Source organism: Ursus arctos, chromosome X (genome assembly GCF_023065955.2).
Source record: "Ursus arctos isolate Adak ecotype North America chromosome X, UrsArc2.0, whole genome shotgun sequence".
Lineage (NCBI taxonomy): Eukaryota > Metazoa > Chordata > Mammalia > Carnivora > Ursidae > Ursus > Ursus arctos.
This window is the reverse complement of record NC_079873.1, coordinates 64,546-86,718: the sequence shown is the minus strand read 5'-3', so window position 1 is coordinate 86,718 and position 22,173 is coordinate 64,546. Positions and strand designations below refer to the sequence as shown.

At 60.6% G+C, this 22,173-nt stretch overlaps 3 protein-coding genes across 6 annotated transcripts in view; 1 reads left to right on the top strand and 2 right to left on the bottom strand.

The window, feature by feature from the left end:
• The window catches only part of LOC113240795 (cohesin subunit SA-2-like), a 69,361-nt gene extending 66,352 nt beyond the window's left edge, over window positions 1-3,009 (bottom strand). Inside the window, exon 1 of one of the 2 annotated variants that reach the window (XM_057307949.1) lies at window positions 2,917-3,009. In XM_057307949.1, the coding sequence (XP_057163932.1) occupies window positions 2,917-2,979 (63 nt within the window). In that variant the 5' untranslated portion in view covers window positions 2,980-3,009. The remainder of the gene's footprint in view (window positions 1-2,916) is intronic. The other variant, XM_057307931.1, reaches the window with a different exon arrangement.
• A 69-nt stretch (window positions 3,010-3,078) lies between these two features.
• Window positions 3,079-20,432, top strand: LOC113240797 (putative GTP-binding protein 6). 3 transcript variants are annotated; one of them, XM_026478215.4, is made up of 11 exons: window positions 3,086-3,462; window positions 7,544-7,681; window positions 8,274-8,344; window positions 8,516-8,646; window positions 9,008-9,078; window positions 9,945-10,103; window positions 11,740-11,948; window positions 14,454-14,602; window positions 15,093-15,245; window positions 17,739-17,817; window positions 18,521-20,432. In XM_026478215.4, the coding sequence occupies exons 1-11, from the start codon at window positions 3,114-3,116 to the stop codon at window positions 18,653-18,655; spliced, it is 1,644 nt and encodes a 547-aa protein (XP_026334000.1). In that variant the 5' UTR covers window positions 3,086-3,113; the 3' UTR covers window positions 18,656-20,432. The 3 variants fall into 3 exon arrangements, with proteins under 3 accessions (XP_026334001.1, XP_026334000.1, XP_026334002.1); XM_026478217.4 differs by having other exon boundaries at window positions 18,479-20,432; XM_026478216.4 differs by lacking the exons at window positions 17,739-17,817; window positions 18,521-20,432 and adding an exon at window positions 15,576-16,838 and having other exon boundaries at window positions 3,079-3,462.
• The window catches only part of LOC125283387 (PI-PLC X domain-containing protein 1-like), a 17,156-nt gene continuing 15,374 nt past the window's right edge, over window positions 20,392-22,173 (bottom strand). The window contains exon 7 of the mRNA XM_048224450.2: window positions 20,392-21,983. Coding sequence (XP_048080407.1) covers window positions 21,751-21,983 — 233 coding nt within the window. The 3' untranslated portion in view covers window positions 20,392-21,750. The remainder of the gene's footprint in view (window positions 21,984-22,173) is intronic.

Below are 22,173 nucleotides of genomic sequence, written 5' to 3'. Positions count from 1 at the left end.
TGGAATACTTTCAAAACCGAGCCAAAACGCGAGTGCTTCCCTCCACACTGGCGTGGAGCCCCTCGTGTTCCGTACACAGCGCATCTACCCGGGGGGACCTGTCTTCACCTGTCTTCCCCATCTTTCCCACAGCCCCAGCACCATGTCTGCACTGTGTATAATAATCAGGAGACACTGCTTCCAGAGAGCTCTCCATCTGCGTGAAGGTAAGGTGGTAGGATTCTCAACTTACTTAAGAGGAAACCGTCTACCCTCTGTCCGCAGCCATAAGACACACCATCAATAGTAAAGCCGTAAAAAAATGCGTTACCTCATTATCTGGCGTTAATCCTCGCCGCGTCCCTCCCCCACCCGCCCCTAGAAACCGCTGGGAAGGCAGGCTCCGGGGCACAGTGCCGGGGATCCAGCCCGGACAGCAAGCGGAGGAGAACGGGGAGAGGTGTATGTGTCCCACGGAGAGCCCGGTGCCCGACACAGCCCTGGAAACATGAGCTCCGGCAGCTCTTCTCTTCTCCCCTCAAGTAAGACTGCACTCCCCTGGAGAGGAGGGAAGGCTTGCATGAGGGAACCTGCCCGCATCCTACGCCAGGTGGCGTAACAGCTTCGCGGCGGGTGGCCATGCGAGCTCCAGCCAGCCTCCCTCTGCACACAGGCGCCACCCCAGCATCTCAGACCCAGGCCCTCCAAAGACACCCTCGCGGGGACATCAGACCCAGTGGTATTTCCATGGGCTCACTCATCCACATTCCCTGTGCCTGGCAGTCTCGAGCCATGCGACGGAACAGAGGGCCAGCGGGGGGCCAAACACGGAAGGATATACACCGCCCAGAACGCACACACTTGAGCATTCATTCCTGCAAGTTTTAATCCAGTCTCTCACTCCACCCACCAGGAAATGGCATCCAGGAACAATGGCCCGTCCAGGGCTTCACGGGCAACAATCTGAGTGGGACGACAATCTGAGTTTGCCCATTTTCTTTAACACAAACGATCGACGTCTCCATTTAATTCTGCTCAACTTGGTCACATTTTGCTCGGGCTGTGCCTAGGACGGATCCCGCTAGTAACACCATCTCAAACGCTGCTTTTCATCCCCCACACCCATCCTACATAGCAACTGAGTTGCTTTCCTGGGCTACGTCCCCCTGTAATCCTCTGGCATTTCCCTCACTGCACGTGTCAGAACGAGGAGCTGTCACATCCTCTCTCTAAACATCAGAAAGACCACAGCTTTCTGCACACACTTAAAAAGGAACATTTCAATTAAAACTGCGGCTCTGTGAAAACAAGAACCCCCTAGTGACAGCTTGCAACACCATGCTGTTTGGGATTTTTCCTGGAGAACAGAACTGATCACAGTCTGAACAGGAGGGATGCTCCTTCGGAACCAGCCCACCCCCCAATCCCTGCTGCACCCAGTGGACTCCACACCACATTCACCAGCCAGGCTGTGATCTCCAAGGAGGTCCTGGGACCTCTGCGGCCACACTCAGGCTACCAGCACAGACTTCAGAACCCCCCCAGGCAGGATTCAGACCCCCAACCAGCACCGGGGATGCCCAAACTCAGACATGCCATGAAAACTTCCAGACTCCTAAGGACTGGCTAGGACCCCCCAAGGCAAGGTTCCAGAGCCCCAGGGATGAGAGAGGACTCCCACGGCAGGGTTCAGGACTCCTGGTGCTCCCTTTGCCTCCCTCCCCCACAGTGTAGGGTCTGGAGCCCCTGGGCCACACTGCAGGCTACTGATGCAGACTTTGGAACCCCTGGAGCCGGACCAGAATCTCCAAGGCAGAGTTTAGGACCCCCACGGCTGGTTCAAACCCCAGTGCCTGAACCCCACATGCCACACTTGGATTACCAACACATACTTCACGACCCCCCCAGGCTACATTCAGAACCTACAAGCAGTGTTCAGGAGCCCCCCACTCCCCCACCAGGCTCCAGATCCTACAGGCTTCAGGACCCCCGGGGAACAGGTCAGATGCCCCCAAGGAAGTGTCCTGGGATCCCCAGGGCTGCACTCACACCCCCAAAGCAGTATATGGGATCTCTGGGGGCATTTGGGACCTGCAAGGCAGAGTTCGGGAATCCCTGGAATGAGCTTGGACTCCCAAGGTAGGATGTGGACCGCTGGAGGAGCACTCGGACCCTCAAAGCAGGGTTCTGGACCCCTGGGGCTGTACTCGGACCTGCAAGGCAGGAAGTGGACTCTCTGAGGAAGCACTCAGACCCCTAAGGCAGGATGTGGGAACCCCCCCTCCAGCCCCAGGCAGCACTCAGACGTGCAAGGCAAGATGTGGGACACACACCCGCCCCCCGCAGACTCGGACCCCCAAGGCAGGATGTGAGACCCGCCCCCAGCAGCACTGAGATCCCCAAGGCAGCGTTCAGGACCCCCCCAGGGAGGCACTCGGACCTGCAAGGCAGGATGTGCCCCCCCCCCGGGCAGCAGTCGGACCCCCAAAGCAGGATGTGGGACCCCCGGGGCAGCACTCCGACCCCCAAGGCGGTGTACAGGATCCCCCGGGGCAGCACTTGACCCACAGGCAGGATGTGGGACCCCCGGGACAGCATTCGGACCCTCAAGGCAGGATGTGGGACCCACGGGGCAGCGCTCGGACCCGCAGGACGGATGTGGGACCCCCGGGGCGGCACTCGGACCCCCAAAGCAGGATGTGGGACCCCCCGGGGCGGCACTCGGACCCCCAAGGCAGCTGTGGGACCCCCGGGAAGGCACTCGGACCCCCCGCGGCGGCACTCGGACCCCCCCAAGGCAGGACGTGGGACCCCCGGGGACGGGAACAGACCCCCAGGAGCAGACCCCGATCCCGCGCGGAGGCCGCAGAGGGACGCGTGTGGGGAAGCGCCTGCCCCGGGGCGGATGCCGGCGCCTGGCCCCGCTGGCTGCACTACCTGGCGCGGGCGTCCGCCGAGAGCAGGCCCCGCGGAAGCGAAGCTCGTCCCCGGCGGCAGCATCCCAAGCCCTGCCCGCCCGCAACCGCGCCCGCCAATCAGGCGGCGGCGAGCACGTGACACCCGGCGGCCAATGGGGAGTCTGCACGGGAGCACGCCCCCGAAGCTCCGCCCCATTGCGTGCGGGCGATCGCGGGATGTGGGCCCTGCGGGCCGCCGTCCGCCCCGGGCCCTGGCTGTCTCGCGTGGTTCGCGGCCGCGGGGCTCCGAGAGCTGCGCCGTGGCTGCCGGCGTGCCCCAATCGCGCGCTCGCCGCCTTTGGGTCCGGGGGCCTCAAGGGGCGAGGAAGTGGAGGACGGGGCCCACGGGCTAATGGCCCGAGAAGCCGAGCGGGAGAGGAGGAGGAGGAGCCAGAAGATGCGGAGGAGGAAGAAGAGGAGGAGGAGCTACTGAGGAGGGACCCTTTGCTGCCGGTGGGGACCCAGCGCGTGTGCCTGATTCACCCTGAGGTCAAGCAGGGACCGGGGAAGCCGCAGCTGACCCGAGGTGACCCGGAGCGCCGCTGCGGGCTGGGCGGGGGTCATGGAGAGGCGGGGCCTCGGAGGGGCGGGGCTTCGAGGACTGGTGCTTGGGGCGGGGCTTCCGAGTGCTGGGACTCTGGGGGCGGGGCCGGGGAGTCAGAGGCGGGACTGCCGGAGGGGGTGGAGACTCGGGGGCGGGGCTTCGAGGGCTGGAACTCAAGGTGGGACCCTGGGGGCGGGGCCGGGGACTCGGAGGCGGGACTGCCGGGGGCGGGGGTGGAAGGGTGTGGAGGTTCGGAGGCGGGGCCTCGGAGGGGAGGGGCGGGGCGCCGCCATCCCCCCCCCCCCCCCCCCCCCACACACACACACAACCTGCCCTGGGCCGCTGGAAGCAGCCCCACCCCCCTACTGCCTGGGCCCCCTCCCCTGGGGCTGCTCCCTGGCGAGGCCCTCCTGTCCCCTGCAGCTTGTCAGGGCTGTGTCCCGCCCTGTTCCCATCCTTTAGGAATGGAGTGTGGGACATGTCTAGAGCCAGTGCGCAGAGTCTGTGTGTGCGTGCGTGCTACGGATCCTTACCTGTGTCACTGACCCACGTGCCCAGTTCAGTGCTCGCCCGAGACTCCAGCTTGTGCACGGCAATGCTCACCACACATGCGCTTCACCACAGACACTGCAAACCCTGGGCCGCCCGCCCCTGCCTGGCCACCTTCCTGGGACAGGCAGCATCCACCCGTGCGGGAGCAGCCGGTGCCGTGGCCGCCGTGACGCAGGCTCGGGGCTTGGCTCCGGGCCACCTTGCTGGGACAGGCGGCATCCACCTGTGTGGGAGCAGCCTGTGCCAGGCTCGGGGCTCGGCTCGCACACAAGGCAGACAGCCACCACCTGGGCTGAGTGCTGCAGACGGGTGACGAGGGGTGAGAGCCTCTGGCCATCTCAAGCCAACGGTGCTGGACGGCCTGGGAGGACCACACCCCACGGTAGGAGGGTCAGTCCTCCGGAGAGTGCAGAGAGGGGTCCTCCAGGGACCGCGGTGCCCCAGCAGGCCAGCTGGCAGGCTGTGGGCAGGTGGGGGCCCTGAGAGCCGGGGCCCTGGGGGTCTCACAGACACCAGTGTGAGCCCCGTGCTGAGTGTCATTTGCACAGGTACGCTGGCTCTGAGCAAGGGAGTAACCCAGTACGGTGGGGGCGCCATTCATTCTAAGGTTGTGGTTTCACAGCAAAATCAAGGACACGGCACAGAGGTTTCCCATGGACCACCTGTCCCACCGCTCAGCCTCGGGGTTGAGCCTCCCCACCCCGATCCAGAGATGTGTTACCATCCAGGAACCCCCGTGAGCACGCCATCACCCAGAGCCTGCGGCTTCAACACGGTTTATCTCTGTGTGTTAGATGTCCTGTGGGTCTGGACAAGGTGCAGTGCCAGGCATCCCCCATTACACTGTTAAACGGAGGCGTCTCAGGGCCCCACCTGTTCCTGCTTCCCCCCACCCCCTCCTGGCAACCACGCGTGTGTCTACCGCGTGCACCGTCCTGCCTTCTCCAGGTCACAGTTAGAGTCGTGCACCTGCGGCCTTTGCGGACCAGCTGCTTTCACTCAGTAACGTGCCTCTAAGGTTCCTGCGTGACTTTTTGTGGCTTGACAGCTCATTTGTGTGCAGTGCTGGTAATATTCTGTTGTCTGGGGGCACCTGGGGGGCTCCTTCGGTGAAGTGTCTGCCTTCATCTCAGTTCACGATCTCAGGGTCCTGGGATCTAATCCAGCGTCCGGCTCCCTGCCACATGGAGAGTCTGCTTCTCCTTCTCCCTCTCCTACTCGTGTTTTCTCTCTGTGTCAAAATAATTAATTTAAAAAGAAAGAGAGGGAGGGAGGGAGGGAGGAAGGAAGGAAGAAACCAGGAAACTGCTTTCCAAGGGGCTGCGTGGCTTTGCAGTCCCATCATCAATGCGGAGAGATCTTGTTGTACCGTATCCTGGCCAGCATTAGCTGCTGTCCACGTGGCGCGTTTGGGACCGGTCTCGTCAGTGCGTACCAGGCTCTCATGGAAATTCGCACGCGTTTCCCCAGTGAGCGATCTCGCGGAGCATCTCTTCCTAGGCTATTTGCCGTCTCCGTGTGTTCTGTGGTGAAGTGTGAGTTCGGTCTCCGAACCATTGTGGGCCTCAAGAGCTCTTCGTACGTTGTGGATAACTCAGATGTTTTGTTTTGTTTTTTTTTTACAAATGTTTCACTCCAGTCCGTGGCCTGACTCTTCACACGCTCGACAACATCGTTCGTTCCCAGGGCAGACGTTTGCAGTTGTCACTCTCGCCCTGTCTGCAAGCTGAGGGACTCGTGCCTCGGCCTTGCCCGCCCCGCTCATAGCCCATCAGAGGAACTCTCCAGTTCCGTTAGAGTGTTTCTAACCGCTGGCCTTTGTGTTCCGTTCTTTCTTCGGCTTTCCATCTGTCTGCTTACACTGCCCGTCTGTTTTTGCATGCCTTCTGCTTTATCCGTCAGAGCCCATACCAATCATAGTCATTTGTGTTTTTTCAAAGGTTTATTTATTTATTTCACAGAGAGAGAGAGAGAGAGAGAGAGAGCGTGAGCGTGCACAGGCAGGGGGAGGGGCAGAGGGAGAAGCAGACTTCCTGCTGAGCAGGGAGCCTGATGGGACTGGATCCCAGGACCCCGGGACCGTGACCTGAGCTGAAGACGCGTAACCGATGGAGCGGTGCTGAGGTGCGGGCAGGGGTCGTGTTCCGTAGTCCCAGCCGTGAGCCAGCCTCTGCCTCTGAACTGCGGACCCCACAGTGTTTCTCAGTGCTCGCTCCCACCAAGTGGGTACCCAGCCCGAGGGTTGGGGGGTTCCATGTGGCGTGTTGACCACATCCTCAGGCTTATGGCTGTGGGCGTCTGCAGAAGGCTCACGTCCCCAGCAGGGGCTCTGGGAAGCCGCAGGGGTGATCACGATTGAGCTGTGCCCCCCGCCCCCCACCATGGAGGTCGGGAAAGGCAGTGCCTATGGGGTTTGCTGATGCGCTATGCCTAACGTTGAAGGAGAGAAGTTGGTGGGGGGGTGGCCCCACGCACCTGATCTGAGCAACTAGAAGGGTGGAGGTGAGGAGGACCCACAAGGCCCATCAGGAGTCAAAGCTCAGGAGACTGTGTTTCCCTTCAGCCCAGAGGATGGGGGACCCCGTCCTCCACCAAGCAGAGCTTGGGGCCTCTCCCCATGGCTTCGGATTGCCACCGCCCTTATTACCTCCCCTCCCAGCCTCAGTTTCCTCCCTGTGCCTGAGCTCTGAGGATGATTCAGGGACTTAACGTTTGCCACTGCTCAGCAAGGCTGGCCCAAAGACCGTAGCATCCAGTTGCTGGAGTGGGGATAATGCAGCAGGGGCTGTGCTGTTTGGAGGGGATGGCTACTCTGTGACACCGTGCTGGTGGGGGGGGCAGCCTCGTGGGGCGGTGGGAGAGCACAGCGTCTCAGGGGGCCCTGCACTGCCTCCCTGCTCGGGAATGCTGTCAGGACAACCTCTGCTCAAGGCCCCAGCCCTCCGTGCCCTCAGCTTCTGTGACCAGCCCCTCCTTGGGACCCCCCCCCCCCCCGCCCACGTCTGGGCATGCTCTTGGAAGCTTCCCCAGGCTGCCTCCTGCTCAGGGCTGGCACCAAGGCCCCATGCGTCATCCTGTCTGTCCTGGGCGGGTGCTGTCTTTCCTGTGCTGCATTGGCACCAGGCTCTGGGGACACCCACTCCTTGCCCACCCTGTGGGGAATGCAGTGGGTTCCCTGGGCCCTCAGGGGCTGCCACGCAAGACGTGCTGTCTGCCGGATCACGGCAGACTACGGAGCACACGTCCCGTGCACTGCCGAGCCCCCAGTTCCCACGTAAGGAGGGTCCGTGCTTGCGTTCCCCTGGCCTTGTCCTCCCCTTCTCTCAGTCTGTGGCTGGAACAGCATAGCTGTGTCTTGGAACAAATGCCTAGCTGGGTGCTTTCTCACGACCTCTGCGCAGACGGCAGGAAGCCATCCCAGCCGAGGAACACAGGCCAGGCAGGGCTGGATGGGGCCCAGGGCCGAGCCACAGGGACGCGCCCCTCACCCAGGCCCCGTGTCTCCCCGAAGCTGAGTGGCAGGTGGCGGAGGCGGAAGCACTAGTCCACACACTGGACGGCTGGTCAGTGGCGGAGACGATGGTGGTGCCCAGCAAAGCACCAGATGGGAAGCTCATCTTCGGGAAAGGGACCTTGGAGCATCTGACAGGTGGGTCCTCGTGCCCCTCCCTTCCTGCCTTCCTCCTGAGGGAAACAGCAACAGTTGGGCTCTCCATCTGGGCCGGGTAGAGGCGGCCTCACGGGAACTTGGATCAGACATCGAAAAGCCCACCGTGCCCTTCTCACAACTTGCCCTGTGCCTGCTGGTGCTGTCGGGCAGTTAGGAGTAGGGTGGAAACCGGCCCCGCGACCCCGCGGCCCCGCAGCCCCCAGACAGGGTGCTGGGTGTGAACCCCACCTTCCACGGACCCCCGAGGGTCTCCAGCCCCAAAGGACATCCAGCTCACAGTACAGACCAGCAGGCTGAGCCCTGCAGGTATGCTGAGAGCGGGTACACACCACCCGTCTCTGTCACCCCAGCTCTTAGACCCCATTCAGTCCCCATGGGGTTGTGCGACCGCCATGTGTGTGCGAGACCCACACTCCTGCGGGGGGACCCCTGTCCTGCACACCCGACTCCCATGATATGCGTACAGAGAGTCGAGGGTGTCCGATGAACGCAGCCAACCGACGCTCAGGGTCAGTCCCATGATGGACACCACGGAGCACAGACACCTGAGGGGACCGTCTCTTCTCGCTAGAGAAAATCAGAGGGGCACCAGAAATCACGGCAGTCTTTCTGAACGTGGAGAGGCTGGCCACGCCCACCAAGGTATTCGGGAGTCTTGCTGTGTTTTCCACCCTCCGTGGGCAGGGGGAGTTGGGTCCACATCCCGCGGAGACGGGACAGCCTAAGACACGGGATCGGGGACAGCATCACATTCGCCCCCTTCAGCCGAGGAACCGCTGCAGGTGTCTTCACTCCATCTCTCTCCCTTTCCAGAAGGAACTGGAAGCCGCCTGGGGCGTGCAGGTGTTCGACCGATTCACGGTTGTCCTTCACATCTTCCGCTGCAACGCCCGGACCAAGGAGGCACGGCTGCAGGTGGCGCTGGCGGAGCTCCCGCTTCTCAGGTATGGGCACACCACCAGCTGCCGCAGAGACAGCAGAACCTCTTGTCATGGTTGTGTTTGACTTGACCGTTACTGGGAGCGTAGTGAAGACGGAATGCAGGGCTGGCCACGCCCTCCCGGACAGCTTGGCTTGTCAGGTGCCACGTCCAAGCAGCACACCTGCCACGGCATGTCCTCCTGGTTAGGCACGTCACCCCACCATGGGGCCCTTCGTCCGCGGTGGCGAAGGCCCAGCCAGGAGGGAAGGCCGCCCCACCTTGTTCTCTCCACCCAGAGTTCTCACCCTCTGGTGAGAGGGTGCTCTCACTGGATAGGATGTGTATCTGCTCCTGTCTGCTGAGATGCCCCCTTTCCATGGCAGGTCCCACCTGAAAAGCAGCATGGCCCGCCCGGATGGACGAGGAGGGGGCTCACGCTACATCATGGGGTCAGGTAACGTGTGAGGTCTTGTCACAGGGCGTTGGGTGGGGAGGGGTGTCAGAGCATTCACTTTCGACATTGCTGAAAGATCCCGGTGGGGCGAGGGCTGCAAGTGGGCCTTGTATGTGGTCACAGTCAAACAAACTAAGAGATCTAGGTGGTCCCCTGGGGCAGCTGTAACAAAGGACCACACACCACACACCGGGGACTTAAAAACCACAGGAATCTATTCTCTCAGCTCTGGACACAAGAGTCTGAGATCCAGGTGGGGCAGGGGTGCTGAGATGGGCAGGGGGCAAGGGACACTGTGCTCCCTCCCGAGGCTCCAGGGAAAGGTTCCCCCCCTGCATCTTCCAGCTTCTGGGCTCCAGGCGTCCCTGGGCTGGTGGCCACGTTCGTCCCACCTCTGCCTCCATCTTCATGTGGCTTCTCCTCTGTGTTTCCTTCCGTCTGTTATACGGACATTTGCCTTTGGATTTAGGGCCACCCTGATCCAGGATGGTCTCGTCTCAGATCCTTGACCAGTCGTATGTGCCAAGACCCCATTCCGAAATGAGGTCCCATTCACAGGTCCTGGGGGTCAGGATGTCTTCAGGGCACCACTCAGTCGGCTGTGGATGTCACGGGGCTGTCCTTCCGAGGCTCCCCCTTCCTCCCGAATAAAGGGGAGGCCAGCTGACCTCAGAGGGCAGAAGTCCGCGGATGAGGCCACCTTCTGCTGGGTGGAACCATCGTGCAGATGGGAAGGTGTTGAGGCAGTGGCCTCGTGGGAGAGTAGGCCAGGGGATCCCAGCGAGAAGATAGCGGTCCACATCCCCCACGGGGACACATCCACTCGCCACATCAGCTCGCTGAGTCACTGTCTTCGGTGTTTTTAGGGGAATCTTTCATGCAGGTGCAACAGCGCCTCTTCAAGGAAAAGGAGATGAAGATTCGGAAGGCCCTGGAGAGACTGAGGAAGAAAAGGCGTCTCCTGGGGAGACAGCGGAGGCGACAGGAGTTTCCCGTGATCTCCGTGGTGGGATACACAAACTGCGGTGAGAGCACGTGCGGGCGCGGGAAGTAGGGTGCCCTGTCCCGCCCATACCCCCTCGTTGGGCTCGCGTATTTGGGGAGAGCCCGCTTGCGAATGCCACAAGACCGTGGTACTCAGAGGGCCAGCATGATGAGAACAGGTGCAGAGCGTGGCTGGTACCCCGGGGTGTCGCAGTGCCCACAGCCAGCACCCTGTCGGGTCACTAGTGTGGTTATCGGGCGCTGGACAGTGGAGTGGACTCCCGTCTCTTACTTTTTAAACTCAGAAGTAGGAAAAACTGGCGTTTTTAAGCTCACGTACAGTAGACCTGCCTGTAGAAGAAGAAAGACAATTCGGGCTGCGTCCCGTAAGACTTCACGGTGCCTGTCAACGTTCGGCTTCACGCGTGCACTCTGCGTGATCGTACGCAGGGTGCACATCCCTTGGATTTCCTTTAAACTGAAGCCCTGAGCTCACGGGACCCTTGGCTCACTTCTTCACCACCGAGATTGACCCCGCAAGCGTGTGCTTTGCCGCCGTAAGGTCCAGTCCTCCCGAGTGCGCTCCGAATACCAGCGTGACACCACCAGCTCCCTGTCCTCTGGGAGCTGGCTGCCCACGTCCAAAGGAGGGAGGGGACTTCCCACAAAGCCTGGAACGGAAAGCTGGGGGTACACCTAGGGTTAGAGAATTCTGTTTGCATAGACACAGTTCACACCTGGTGGGAAACACGTGGCCGTGTCGGGCGGCGAGTACAGGGTTTCGTCCGTGGCTGACAGGTTACCCTTGGGTCTACTGGGATCCCCGAGGCTCAGTGGAGGAGAAGAGGAGGAGTCCGTCCTGGCACCCGTGTGCCGAGCACACCTGTGAGGTCACCCCACGGCAGGTTAAGCCCCTCCTGATCCACCTTAGAGCAGGCTTAAGCCAGTGGCCACCAGTGACCTCCACGGGCTAGCCCAGTAGTGGTGTGGCCCCTGAACACGGTGCTTGGTGCAGACGCCGGTCCAGCTTGTCGGAAGGCTGTGGAGGGGACGTGCTCTGGGGGCCATTGCAGACACACACGGCTCCTGACTGTCTACACCGGCACATCCATCAACACCATCACCCCCGTCTACACAGATGCCCATGCCACTTCACACACAGTGTACCTGCCCCCACTCAACCACCATCCCTGTCTACACAGACACCTGACTCTCACACACACAGCACACACAGCCCTACTCCACCATCACCCCATCTACACAGACACACACCCCCACTCCACCATCACCCTGTCTACACGGACACCCGCACTCTACCATCACCCCTGTCTACACCATTACCCTCATCTGCACGGGTGCCCACCCCACCCTCTCACATTCACACACATCACCACCCTGTCTACACCTCACTGTCCTGTATATAGGCACTCATACCCCAGGCCCTGACCCTCTTGACCCACCTGCAGGACAGGGATAGCAGCATCGTACTGTTGACCACACAGGGCATCCCGCGGGTCCTGCAGAGACCTAGGAGCTCAGAGATCTTACAGACCTTGGCCACCCCTCTGCCAGAGGCATGTGGGTTGGACATGGATCCACCCAAGGTGCTGCCGTAGACAGTGGGGCACGGGGGAGGGGGCCTTTCATGCAGTGTGTCCCCTGTGACCCACCTTTTAGGAAAAACCACGCTGATTAAGGCCCTGACAGGCGATGACGCTGTGCAGCCTCGGGATCAGCTGTTTGCGACACTGGACGTCACAGCCCATGCTGGGTGGCTGCCCTCCTGCATGGCTGTCATTTACATGGACACCATCGGCTTCCTCTCCCAGCTGCCCCACAGCCTGATTGAGTCCTTCTCCGCCACCCTGGAAGACGTGGCTCATTCAGTGAGTGTGTGATGATCCCAGGGGCTGAATTCCTTAAAACACCTGCATAACTTGGGACTGGATCCCCTCACACAGGACACAACCCGGGGACTGAGTCCCCTCACTCATGGCACGACCCAGGGACTGGGTCCCCTCACACATGACACAACCTGGGAATGGGACCCCTCGCACATGACACAGCATGGGGACTGGGTCCCCTCATTCATGACAAAACCCTGGGGACCAGGTCTTGTCACTCATGACACAGCATGGGGGCCAGATGCCCTCATTCACAACATAACCTCAGGAACCAGGTCCCCTCACACATGACACAACACGGGGGCCAGATGCCTTCGTTCACGACACAACCCAGGGACCAGGTCCCGTCACACACGACACAACCCGAGACTAGATCCCCTCATTCATGACATAACCCCGGGAACCAGGTCCCCCCACACACAACACAACCCCGAGGACTAGATCCTCTCATTCACTATGTAACCTCGGGAACCAGGTCGCCTCACACATGACACAACCCAAGGATCAGTTTCCCTCACTCATGACACAACTCCAAGGACTGGATCCTCTCATTCACAACATAAGCCTGGGAACCAGGTCCCCTCACGCATGACACAACCCAGGGACCGGGTCCCCTCACACACAACACAACCCCCAGGACTAGATCCCCTCATTCACGATGTCACCCTGGGAACCAGGTCCCTTCACACGTGACACAACCCAGGGACCGGGTCCCCTCACACACGACACAACCCGACGACTGGATCCTCTCATTCACGACATAACCCGGGGACCAGGTCCCCTCACACACAACACAGCCCCGAGGACTAGATCCTCTCATTCACTATGTAACCTCGGGAACCAGGTCGCCTCACACATGACACAACCCAAGGATCAGTTTCCCTCACTCATGACACAACTCCAAGGACTGGATCCTCTCATTCACAACATAAGCCTGGGAACCAGGTCCCCTCACGCATGACACAACCCAGGGACCGGGTCCCCTCACACACAACACAACCCCCAGGACTAGATCCCCTCATTCACGATGTCACCCTGGGAACCAGGTCCCTTCACACGTGACACAACCCAGGGACCGGGTCCCCTCACACACGACACAACCCGACGACTGGATCCTCTCATTCATGACATAACCCCGGGAACCAGGTCCCCTCACACACAACACAGCCCCGAGGACTGGATCCCCTCATTCACGACATAATCCCGGGAACCAGGTCCCCTCACACGTGACACAACCTGGGGACCAGGTCCCCTCACACACAACACAACGTGGGGGCCGGATTCCCTCCTACATGACACAGCGCTGGGACCTGAGTTACCCCTCATACACAACACAACTCAGAGGCCAGGTCTCCTCATACATGACAGAACCCTGGGACTCACATACCGCCCCCTCATGAAGCTGGCGCCAACGCACCCTGAGAGCAAGCCCTTCCTAGTGATGTCTTCCAAAACCTGGAAGGAGGTGGAGTGGCTTTGCGGGGAGGCCTATGACGACTGCCGCGGTGGAGTGGCTTTGCGGGGAGGCCTGTGACGACTGCCGCTTGGCCCTAAGGTCTGCCTTTGTGTGTAGCTGTGGGTGATGTGACTCAAGGGCACATGCTCTCGGGGCTTCCACCAAAACCCCAAACCTCGTGTCCACACGGGGGAAACCAAACCCCAGCCGAAGGGCATCCCACAAAACGCCCACACGGTGCTCAACACGGTCGGGGTTCAGAGGAGCCAAGGAGAGGTGAGAGACGGATGTAACACATGTCCTGGACGGTGTCCCAGCACAGACGAGTGACTCCAGACAGACCTGGAGCGTAGTCACAGGAGCACATCGGCGTCACCCAGTTCGTGGTGTGCTCCTGGGAACGGCGGCGGCGGCGGCAGAAGCCGAGTCTGGGCCACGGGGCCCCTCTGTCACCACCTCACCGTTCGCGTTTTCCAAAACTAAAATATTTCTGAAATAAAATGCATATCTTTTTTAAAATTTTAAGTGCATTTAAAACCTGGAAGTGAACATCTTGAAACGTAAACGGCCTGTCTGTTTCCAGGGGCAGAATTGCAGGCCGCTCTTCCTTTTTTAAAGCTCCTCTACGTTTTCCCAGGTCGGCATCAGACCTCTACCTCTAAACCATTTAAAATCAGGCAAAAGGGATTCTTTAAAATTCAAAGTAACTCAGACTCTGAAAGTGGTAGTGAGCGCACAGGTGTGTAGCAGGACCCTGTGGGGTTTGAGACGCCCAGGGCCCTTGGCCAAGTCAAGGGGAGCAGCCTGGCCAGGGCGGGACCCTGCACAAGGGGCACTGGGTGGGCCGCGGGCCAGCTCTGGTTTCAGGAGCTACCGCCCCCAGGTCTCATGCATCTCACCGTGGCCACGGAGTGCACTCCCACTGGGGCGTGCGGTGCCCGTCACAGACCCTGTCCGGGGCGGGTCCTGTGTGGGGGTTGCGGTGCCCTGTCCCACCCCTGTCCCCACCACGTGGCTTGTCTTGTCCTCAGGATCTGATCGTCCACGTGAGAGATGTGAGCCACCCCGAGACGGAGCTACAGAAAGCCAGCGTTCTGTCCGCCCTGCACGGCCTGTGCCTGCCCGTCCCGCTCCTGGATTCTGTGCTGGAAGTTCACAACAAGGTGGACCTAGTGCCCGGGTGAGTGGACCCCCAGCCTGTCCACTGCCCCACAGCCCTGGAGCCTCCTTCCCGGCGAGGACGGGTGATGCCCCTGCATGAGGGGGGCCTCGACCTGGGTGATAACAGAGGAGGCTGCTTTCCTCCGGGCACTGGAGGCAGCTTCCCCTGCCGCGTCCTCCCCTGCCGCGTCCTCCCCTGCTTTCAGGAAGAAAAGGGGAGGTCAGAGTGACCTTCTCCCACCTGCCTGCTGTGAAGGGCCTTAACGCACAAGAATCAGCAGGCCACCAAGGCAGCATACTTTGGGGTGGTGTGTTCTGAATCCCCTCGCCCCCACAGACCCCATATTTCACTCTAACCTCATCATGGTTTCCTGTGTGTCCAGCAGGGCCATATCCTTTCCTGACACGTGCAGGCAGTCACAGTTGGGGCCCCATGGGCGGGGGACCCTGGGGGACCCTCACCCCATGTTCCCGAGGCTGAGCAGGGTCTGCTGGCTGCCCCCTCACAGGTATAGCCCCACAGGACCACAGGCCGTAGCCGTGTCTGCCCTCCTGGGACACGGGCTCCAGGAGCTGAAAGCCCGGCTGGAAGACGCTGTTCTGAGAGCCACGGGAAGACAGGTCCTCACGCTCCGGGTCCGGCTGGCTGGTGCGCAGCTCAGGTGTGTGGGGCTGGCCTAGGTGTGTGGGGCTGGCCTGGCGGGCGCGGGGGCCGTGCAGGGTGTGCAGGTGCAGGAAAGGCCGCGGAACAGGCAGAGCGCCAGCACGCAGAGGAGCCGTGTCGTTTCTGGGGTCGCCTGCCGCGAATCTGGGTTAATCACCCCACATGCGGGCGCCAGCTGTCTGTGGGCATCGCAGGCATTCCAGGGCCATGGGCAGTGACGACAAGGTCATGTGTAGCCCAGGCACGGAGCACGCTCTGGGCGAAATAGTTCCTGTGAACACGCCCCGTCCCGGGTCCTTATAAACGCCGCCCTCCCTCGTGTCCTCAGCTGGCTGCATCGGGAGGCCACAGTGCAGGCGGTAGACGTGGTTCCCGAGGCTGGCGTGGCCGACGTCAGGGTCGTCATCAGCAGCTCCGCCTACGGCAAGTTCAGGAAGCTCTTCCCTGAGTGAGCGGACTGTTTGCCGGTTCAGCGGGTCCCCGAAGCGGCCGCCACCTCCGGGCCTCCTGCCGGCCGCCTCTGTGACTGCTCTGGGTGGAAGGGCTGGCCGCTGCCTCCCCCATCTGGAGGTCAAAGGTCAGGCTGCAGGCTGACGCAGCGGTTCTGCTTCCTGGTGGTCGTGCATGCCTCGTTGGAGCGGACTTCCCGCCCGCAGGGTTTCGGCTACAAGATATTCAAAGCTCTGCTCCTGTTTGTAAACCGGCCTTCCTGGTTCTTCCGCGTGTGGGCCGCCCTGCAGGAGATCCTGCCCACGGTGGCCGCGAGGGAGCCAGTTGGGGTCTTCCCGTCTGCTGTATGTCACACACTCACAGCTGCCAAGCCTCGCGGTTCCCCGCGGAGCGTCCTGCAAGTGGTGGCTGTCTCCCCGCCACCCAGAAGCCTCTCTGCGCGGGTCGAGGAGAAACCACAGTATGTCATTGAATCAGCACAAAACCGGGTTGCTCCGCGCTCGCGGGCAGCCCGCTCGGATGCGGCAGACACAGGAGGGACCTCACCTTTCCCACGGCCTGACAGATACAGCTTGTCACAGACCTGGACTGTCTTCACCAGTGGTCCCAGGACACACATCCTGGGGCGCAGAACTGGACGCCAGTCCCCTCCGCTTTTAAAGACATTCGAGCATGTGTCAGGGAGACCCCGAGTTGCCTGTTTTCTGGAGGGAACGCTGCCCTGAGAGGCCTCTCTGTTGCCGCCGTGGAAAACGTCTTACTTCATTTGCCCCTTCGATCCGCGTTCACCCTTACAGTGGTGTTTTGTGAGTGATTCCAGGTTTCAGCATTCGGGGATTAAAAAAGAGATCTGTAGCCTGCCTTGGGGCAGGTAGCGGGGTGTGTCTTTTCTAAAGACTGGAGAGCATTCTCCTTACTCAGAGTCTGAGATGTGAGGACAGAGCAGAGGTTGAGTCAGGGAAACGAAGCTCGCTGCCGTGCTGGTGTGGAAGACAGAGGAGTTGAGGAAGGCAGGGAGCCCAGCGAGTGCAGAAGCCGGGTTCTCACCAGGAGCTCCCAGCGCCTCACTTCTGCCCAGTGAGACCCACATCAGTGTCCTGGCTTCCGGAACCATTACGAGAATAAATCCGTGTGCTCTGAAGCCAGCACGTGTGGTCATCTGATCCAGTGCCCCAGGACGCTCACGTGCGCAGGGTCCTGGGGTATCAACAGACGGGACTGGACGACAGCACCCCAAGGGCGGGCTGTGTGCTGGGACGGCCTTACCTGCTCTGCCCACAGGGGCCCCAAGGGCTGAGTGGAGCTGACACGAGGTCCCCTGGCCCTGTTGGGCCCACACAGTGGACGGGGACAGCATGAGGTCCCGCACAGCACCGTCTGGGCCAGTGAGGCCAAGTGGGGGGAGCATGAGGTCCCCCAGCACTGTCTGGCCAGCGTGGCAGACAACAGCACCGTCCAAGCCAGGCATGAGGTCCTGCAGCACTGTCCGGGGCTGGTCCAGTGGCCGGGGCAGGTGTGGGGTCCTGCAGCACCATCCAGGCCAGGCATGAGGTCCTGCAGCACCGTCCGGGGCTGGTCCAGTGGGCGGGGCAGGCTACAGGACGACCCAGGCATGGCTGGAGCATCAGGACAGCCACCACCTCTGGGAGGGCTAACCGGGCCAGGAGACCTGCCAGCCTTTCTGCTTCACTCAGCTCAGCCCCTGAGGGATTTGCTCCTACGGGGTCTCCGAACAGACCCCAGGGGGCAGGGGAGCATCCTGCGTGGGCCACCCTAGTCCCCGAGGTCCAGCCCAGTCCACTTGCCCCTGGGTGTGCTCCCTGCTCTGCCCTGAGCCCCCTCAGCCATGCTCTCTGCCTGGGCCCTACGCCAGGGCTGCCCACTTCTTCCCAGGTCCCCTCTCCGGGCTCTGACCACTCCACCCCAATTCTTCCCTGTGCAGGAGAGACAAGGAAGGAGTAAGTGTGGGTCAGGCCTCTGGTCCCTCACTCTCCCTCTGGCACCACTACCCCCCACCTAATATCCCCATCCTGTCCCAAAGGCCCCACCCCAAGGCCTGGAGACTGCAGGATCCTGCCATCCACTGTGAATGCCTAGCCAAGTGGGGTCTTGATGAAAAGGTGACTGGGGCTTCCAAGGGGCCTGCAACAGAGGGTTGGGGGCCTCGGGGCCTGGGAGGGAGAGTGGGGGGGGGGGGGGGCTGGAGCCTGGAGGCAGAGTCGAGGGCATGGGGTGGGGAGCTAGGAGGGAGGGTCAGGGGCTGGGGGAGGGGCCTGGGAGGGAGAGTCAAGGGCCTGGGGTGGCCTGGGAGGGAGAGTCGGGATTACTGGGACCTAGGAGGCAGAGTTAGGGGCATGAGGTGGGGAGCCAGGAGGGAGGGTCAGGGGCTTGGGGGAGGGGTCTGGGAGGGAGAGCCAGGGGGCTTCAGGTGCCTGGGACGGGTGTCGGGGGGCTTCCAGGGCCTGGGAGGGAGGGCTACAGGTTTTGGGGGACCACAAAGAGGGTGTCGACCTTCCCATTGGGGGGAACAGGTAAAGACCGCCCCCAACCCCACTCCCCCTGCCAGCACCCAGGCTTCCCCAAGACCCCTCAGTTTGCAGATGGGCTTCTCCCCTCCCAACTCCAGGGCCCACTGTTCCCAGAGGAGCTGGGCCTGAGAACAAAGCCACGTGCCGGGAGGGAGGCAGCCGCCCGAGGACGGGGCGTGGGGGGGGGGGCGGCCTTGCCCTCCCCCCCGCAGTGCCCCCAGCACATATTTGATGGGGGAAGGGCCAAATACAGGCTTGACCCAGAGACGCCATCCCATGACGGTCGTTCCCTCAGCCGACCACGCACCCCGCCCGGCGCTGTGAAGAGCTGGACGACACCGCCGCCTCTTCCACGGGCTGGCCGTCCACACACGGCCATGACATCGTTACCCGCCAGGCAGATCCTTCTGAGAGCGCACCTCTCAAATAGAAAAGTCTCGGAAACTCATCTTTATAATTAACTACACTGGGTCGGGGTTGGGGGGGGGGCACCTGGCTGGCCCAGTCGGCGAAGCGTGCGACTCTCGATCTCACGGTTGTGGGTTCGAGTCTCACGATGGCTGTAGAGTTTACGTAAAAGTAAAGTCTTCAAAAAAATCAAATGAAGTGTGGAATCTTTCCTTCATGTCCACACCGAGGAACTTAGAACACCACAGAACTCAAGAGTTTCATCCAGGGGCACCTGCGGGCTCAATCGGTGAAGCGTCTGCCTACGGTCAGGTTGTGATCTCGGTCCTGGGATCAAGTCCCGCGTCGGGCTCCTTGCTCAGTGGGGAGTCTGCTTCTCCCTCTGCCTCTGCCCCCCATTTGTGCTCGTGCGCTCTCAAATAAACAAAATCTAAAAACAGTTTCATCCAGTCTTTTACTTTCCAAAGCAACAGCAAACCAAAAATCGTGGCCCGGCACGCTTTTTGAACAAAGCTCTCCGTGACCTGAGGAACGTGTTTGGTGAACCTCCCAGCTGTAAACACTCTGCCATATGTTGCCCAGATTTCCTGGTCGCTTGAATGACGGAAACAAAAACGCACGAACACGTTGGACTTTGTCGACCGCTAAACGATTACGTGGGCCATTCCTGACACAAAGGCAAGGTACTCGTGGAACAGACTTAGACGCGGTGGTCCTTGTCAGACGTACCGCTGACCGTGCCGTGGCACGTCCGTGTGATCTCTGGCGTGCTGTGCTCTGCCGAGCTGTGACAGCACCGCGTGGAGTCTCTGGCGGCCTGCGGGGTGCTCCCACAGTCTCTTCCTGTGTGGCGGGCACACCCCTGAAATCATGGCATCCCCGTACCAAAAGTAGAAGCAGATCTGGAAAAGGCCTGATTTGACCCCAAAGACAACACATTCCAACACGGATTATAGTGTCATTTTGAAGACTATTTCCTAAGAAGACCTAACATCTACGGCTCTTCCATCATAGGAGGAATATTCCAGAACACAAGATACACAGGCACTCCTGTATACCCTGTTAATGGGGAAGAGAAATAAGAAAGTACGACTGGGATTCACCATTTCGCTGAGAATTTGAACCCGCCACCTCCATAAACCTCATGGGCAAAAGGAGGGACTTCGTGACCTTTGGGGTCAGGAAGCTGGAGCACTGGGTCCCAGGAACAGAGCCAAGGCCTCTAGCACCATGCGTGGCCTCCTCTGGGGTTTTCGATCGGACACCCAGGGTTTTAACTCATGGAGGTGACTGAAGCCAGCCACCGAAAGAAAAACTTAATTACTCCCGTTTCCCAAGAGGGGCGAGGGCCCCCTGGGGCCACAGGGAAAACCCATTTTGGGGCGTCAGGCAGAAATTCACATGAGGCCACAGAGTTTCCACAGGAAAGGCAAGGCGGGACAGAGCACACGGGACAGGGTTGTCCAGCGTGAATCATGGTGGCAGGCTCTGGGCGACAGGCCCCCGCCGTGGGACACGGCCTGCGGGAAATCAGGCACACCTCGCCTCACTGCGCTTCCCAGATACTGTGTGTCTTACAAGTGGAAGCTTGGCCAGGGCTGCCAGCGCCATCTTTCCAACGGTATCCACTCATTTCATGTCTCTGTGTCCCATTTTAGTAATTCTGGCAATGTTTCCAGTACTTTCATGGTGAGTATATCTGTTGTGCTGATCTGTGGCCAGTGGTTACGACTCCCTGACAGCTCAGACAAGTTAGCATTTTTAAGCAATAAAGTATGTTTTAATCAAGGCACGTACACGGTTTTTTTAGGTATCATACAACTGCACAGTTAACAGACAATAGCGTAAACGTAACGTTCCTGTGCACTGGGAAATCAAAAAATTCATTTGACTCGCTTTATTGCGATTTTGCTGAAACCAAACCCGCCCTGTGTCCAAGGAGCTCGAATCCGTTCAGCTGTAAGCCCCGGAGCGCACCCGCATCGGTGTGCCGCATGAGCATTGGAAGACGGGATGGTTCGCTTCCACACAAGACGTGTGCTCCCAAGGACGTCGTTTCTGTCTGTGGGAATCACCTAGCCCTGAGAGGGGCGGTCTCACCGCCGTCTGCAAGGCCCCAAACGCCAGAGCGTCAGGACACAGAAAATAAGAAAATACAGTTCACGTCTTTGGCGTTGTGAGAAATGGGTGGCAGACAGACAAAGACAGACCCTAAGAAACCAGGGAACAGGGATATGGGAAAACTAACAAACGCCCAGTGTGGCCTTGGGAGAACGGAACAGTGACAGGTGGCCGAATCCAGAGACAGGACCAGTCAGCTTCATTTCAGGGGACGCCTGAGGGCAGCCTCCCAGTGGGGCTGACGTGTCGGGCAGAGGAAAGGGGTCTGGGGGCCGCAAGCGAGGGGGTCGGAGGAGCACAGACTTGCCGCTCCAGGGGATGGTCATGAGGACGAGGACGCCACGACAGCCCCCAGCGTGGGCATGGAGGTGCCCGTCACACCCGTGTCCCCACACCTCCACCACGAAGAGAGCGCTTCGGGAGGCCCCTGGGAGGTGGAGAGAGCACGTACACAGCACCACTCACCATCAAACAGCCCCTAACGGTCCTTATGTTACCATCAGAAGAGCCAAAGTGAAACCAACCCCAAGGGGCTCACGGTCCTCGGGGGAAACACACAGGCCATGATGTCATCAGAATTAGAAGTAGGTTTTCCACGTTTTTGTGGTTTTCTCAGTGGGATTCCGGTGTGCCCCGTCCTACCCAACAGACATGATAGGATGGGGCTTCACGTGGCTCCAGGAAGCCATCAGGACGTCATCCTGCTGCCCTCCCAAGACCACAGAGGAGGGGCCACCCCACGGCAACCACGGCACAGCCAGGGCTGAACCTGGAGGGGCAGACCCCGGTTCCAAGTCGTTCTTCCTTTCAGGATGCAAGCACAAACCACCGTTGATCGTCGACGTGTTCTGTGAATCCACCCCAAGAACGCTGAAGAACTGCGAGGCCGGGTGCCACCAACGGGGACGCCCTGACGTCAGGGTAGGCAGGGACCCCAGCCCGCACCCGCTCTTCCCGCATGCACTCCACATGAGCGGCAGAAGGGACACGTCAGCATCACAGCAGCTTCTCGTTGAGTCTTATGACGTCGTCCACAAACGTGTCTGCACCGATGAAGTCACCCGCGATGATGTTGGTGCAACGCGCACCCGGCCCGGGGCACTGCTCCCGGACCCACGCGCTCAGGTACGGCAGGTTGGGGAGCGTCATCTTCCTGAGGGACTCGGACGGGTGCCCGAGGACATACGCCAGGTTCTCCGTCAGGTTGATGCCCGCCACAAACAGCCCGCCTGAAACAGGAAGGAGCAAGGTCCACGGTGCTGCGGACGTCCCACCTCACGCTCCGCCAGCCCGCTCCCTTCTCCTCCCGCTTCTCCACCAGATTTCAGGTCTGCGTGAAGATGAGGGTTCCAACAGCAGAGGGAACCTACGTGGCAATGTCAGTGCAGTGCTCCTGTCACCCAAGACAGCGGACGGAAC

What these genes read in the sequence shown, in the direction of transcription:
- LOC113240797 (XM_026478215.4), top strand. Translation starts at nt 3,114, where the DNA reads ATGTGGGCCCTGCGGGCCGCCGTCCGCCCCGGGCCCTGGCTGTCTCGC. An exon ending in TGGAAGACGTGGCTCATTCA is followed by an intron (nt 11,949 to 14,453) that starts GTGAGTGTGTGA and finishes TCTTGTCCTCAG; the next exon opens with GATCTGATCGTCCACGTGAG. An exon ending in CTGGCTGGTGCGCAGCTCAG is followed by an intron (nt 15,246 to 17,738) that starts GTGTGTGGGGCT and finishes CCTGTCCCAAAG; the next exon opens with GCCCCACCCCAAGGCCTGGA.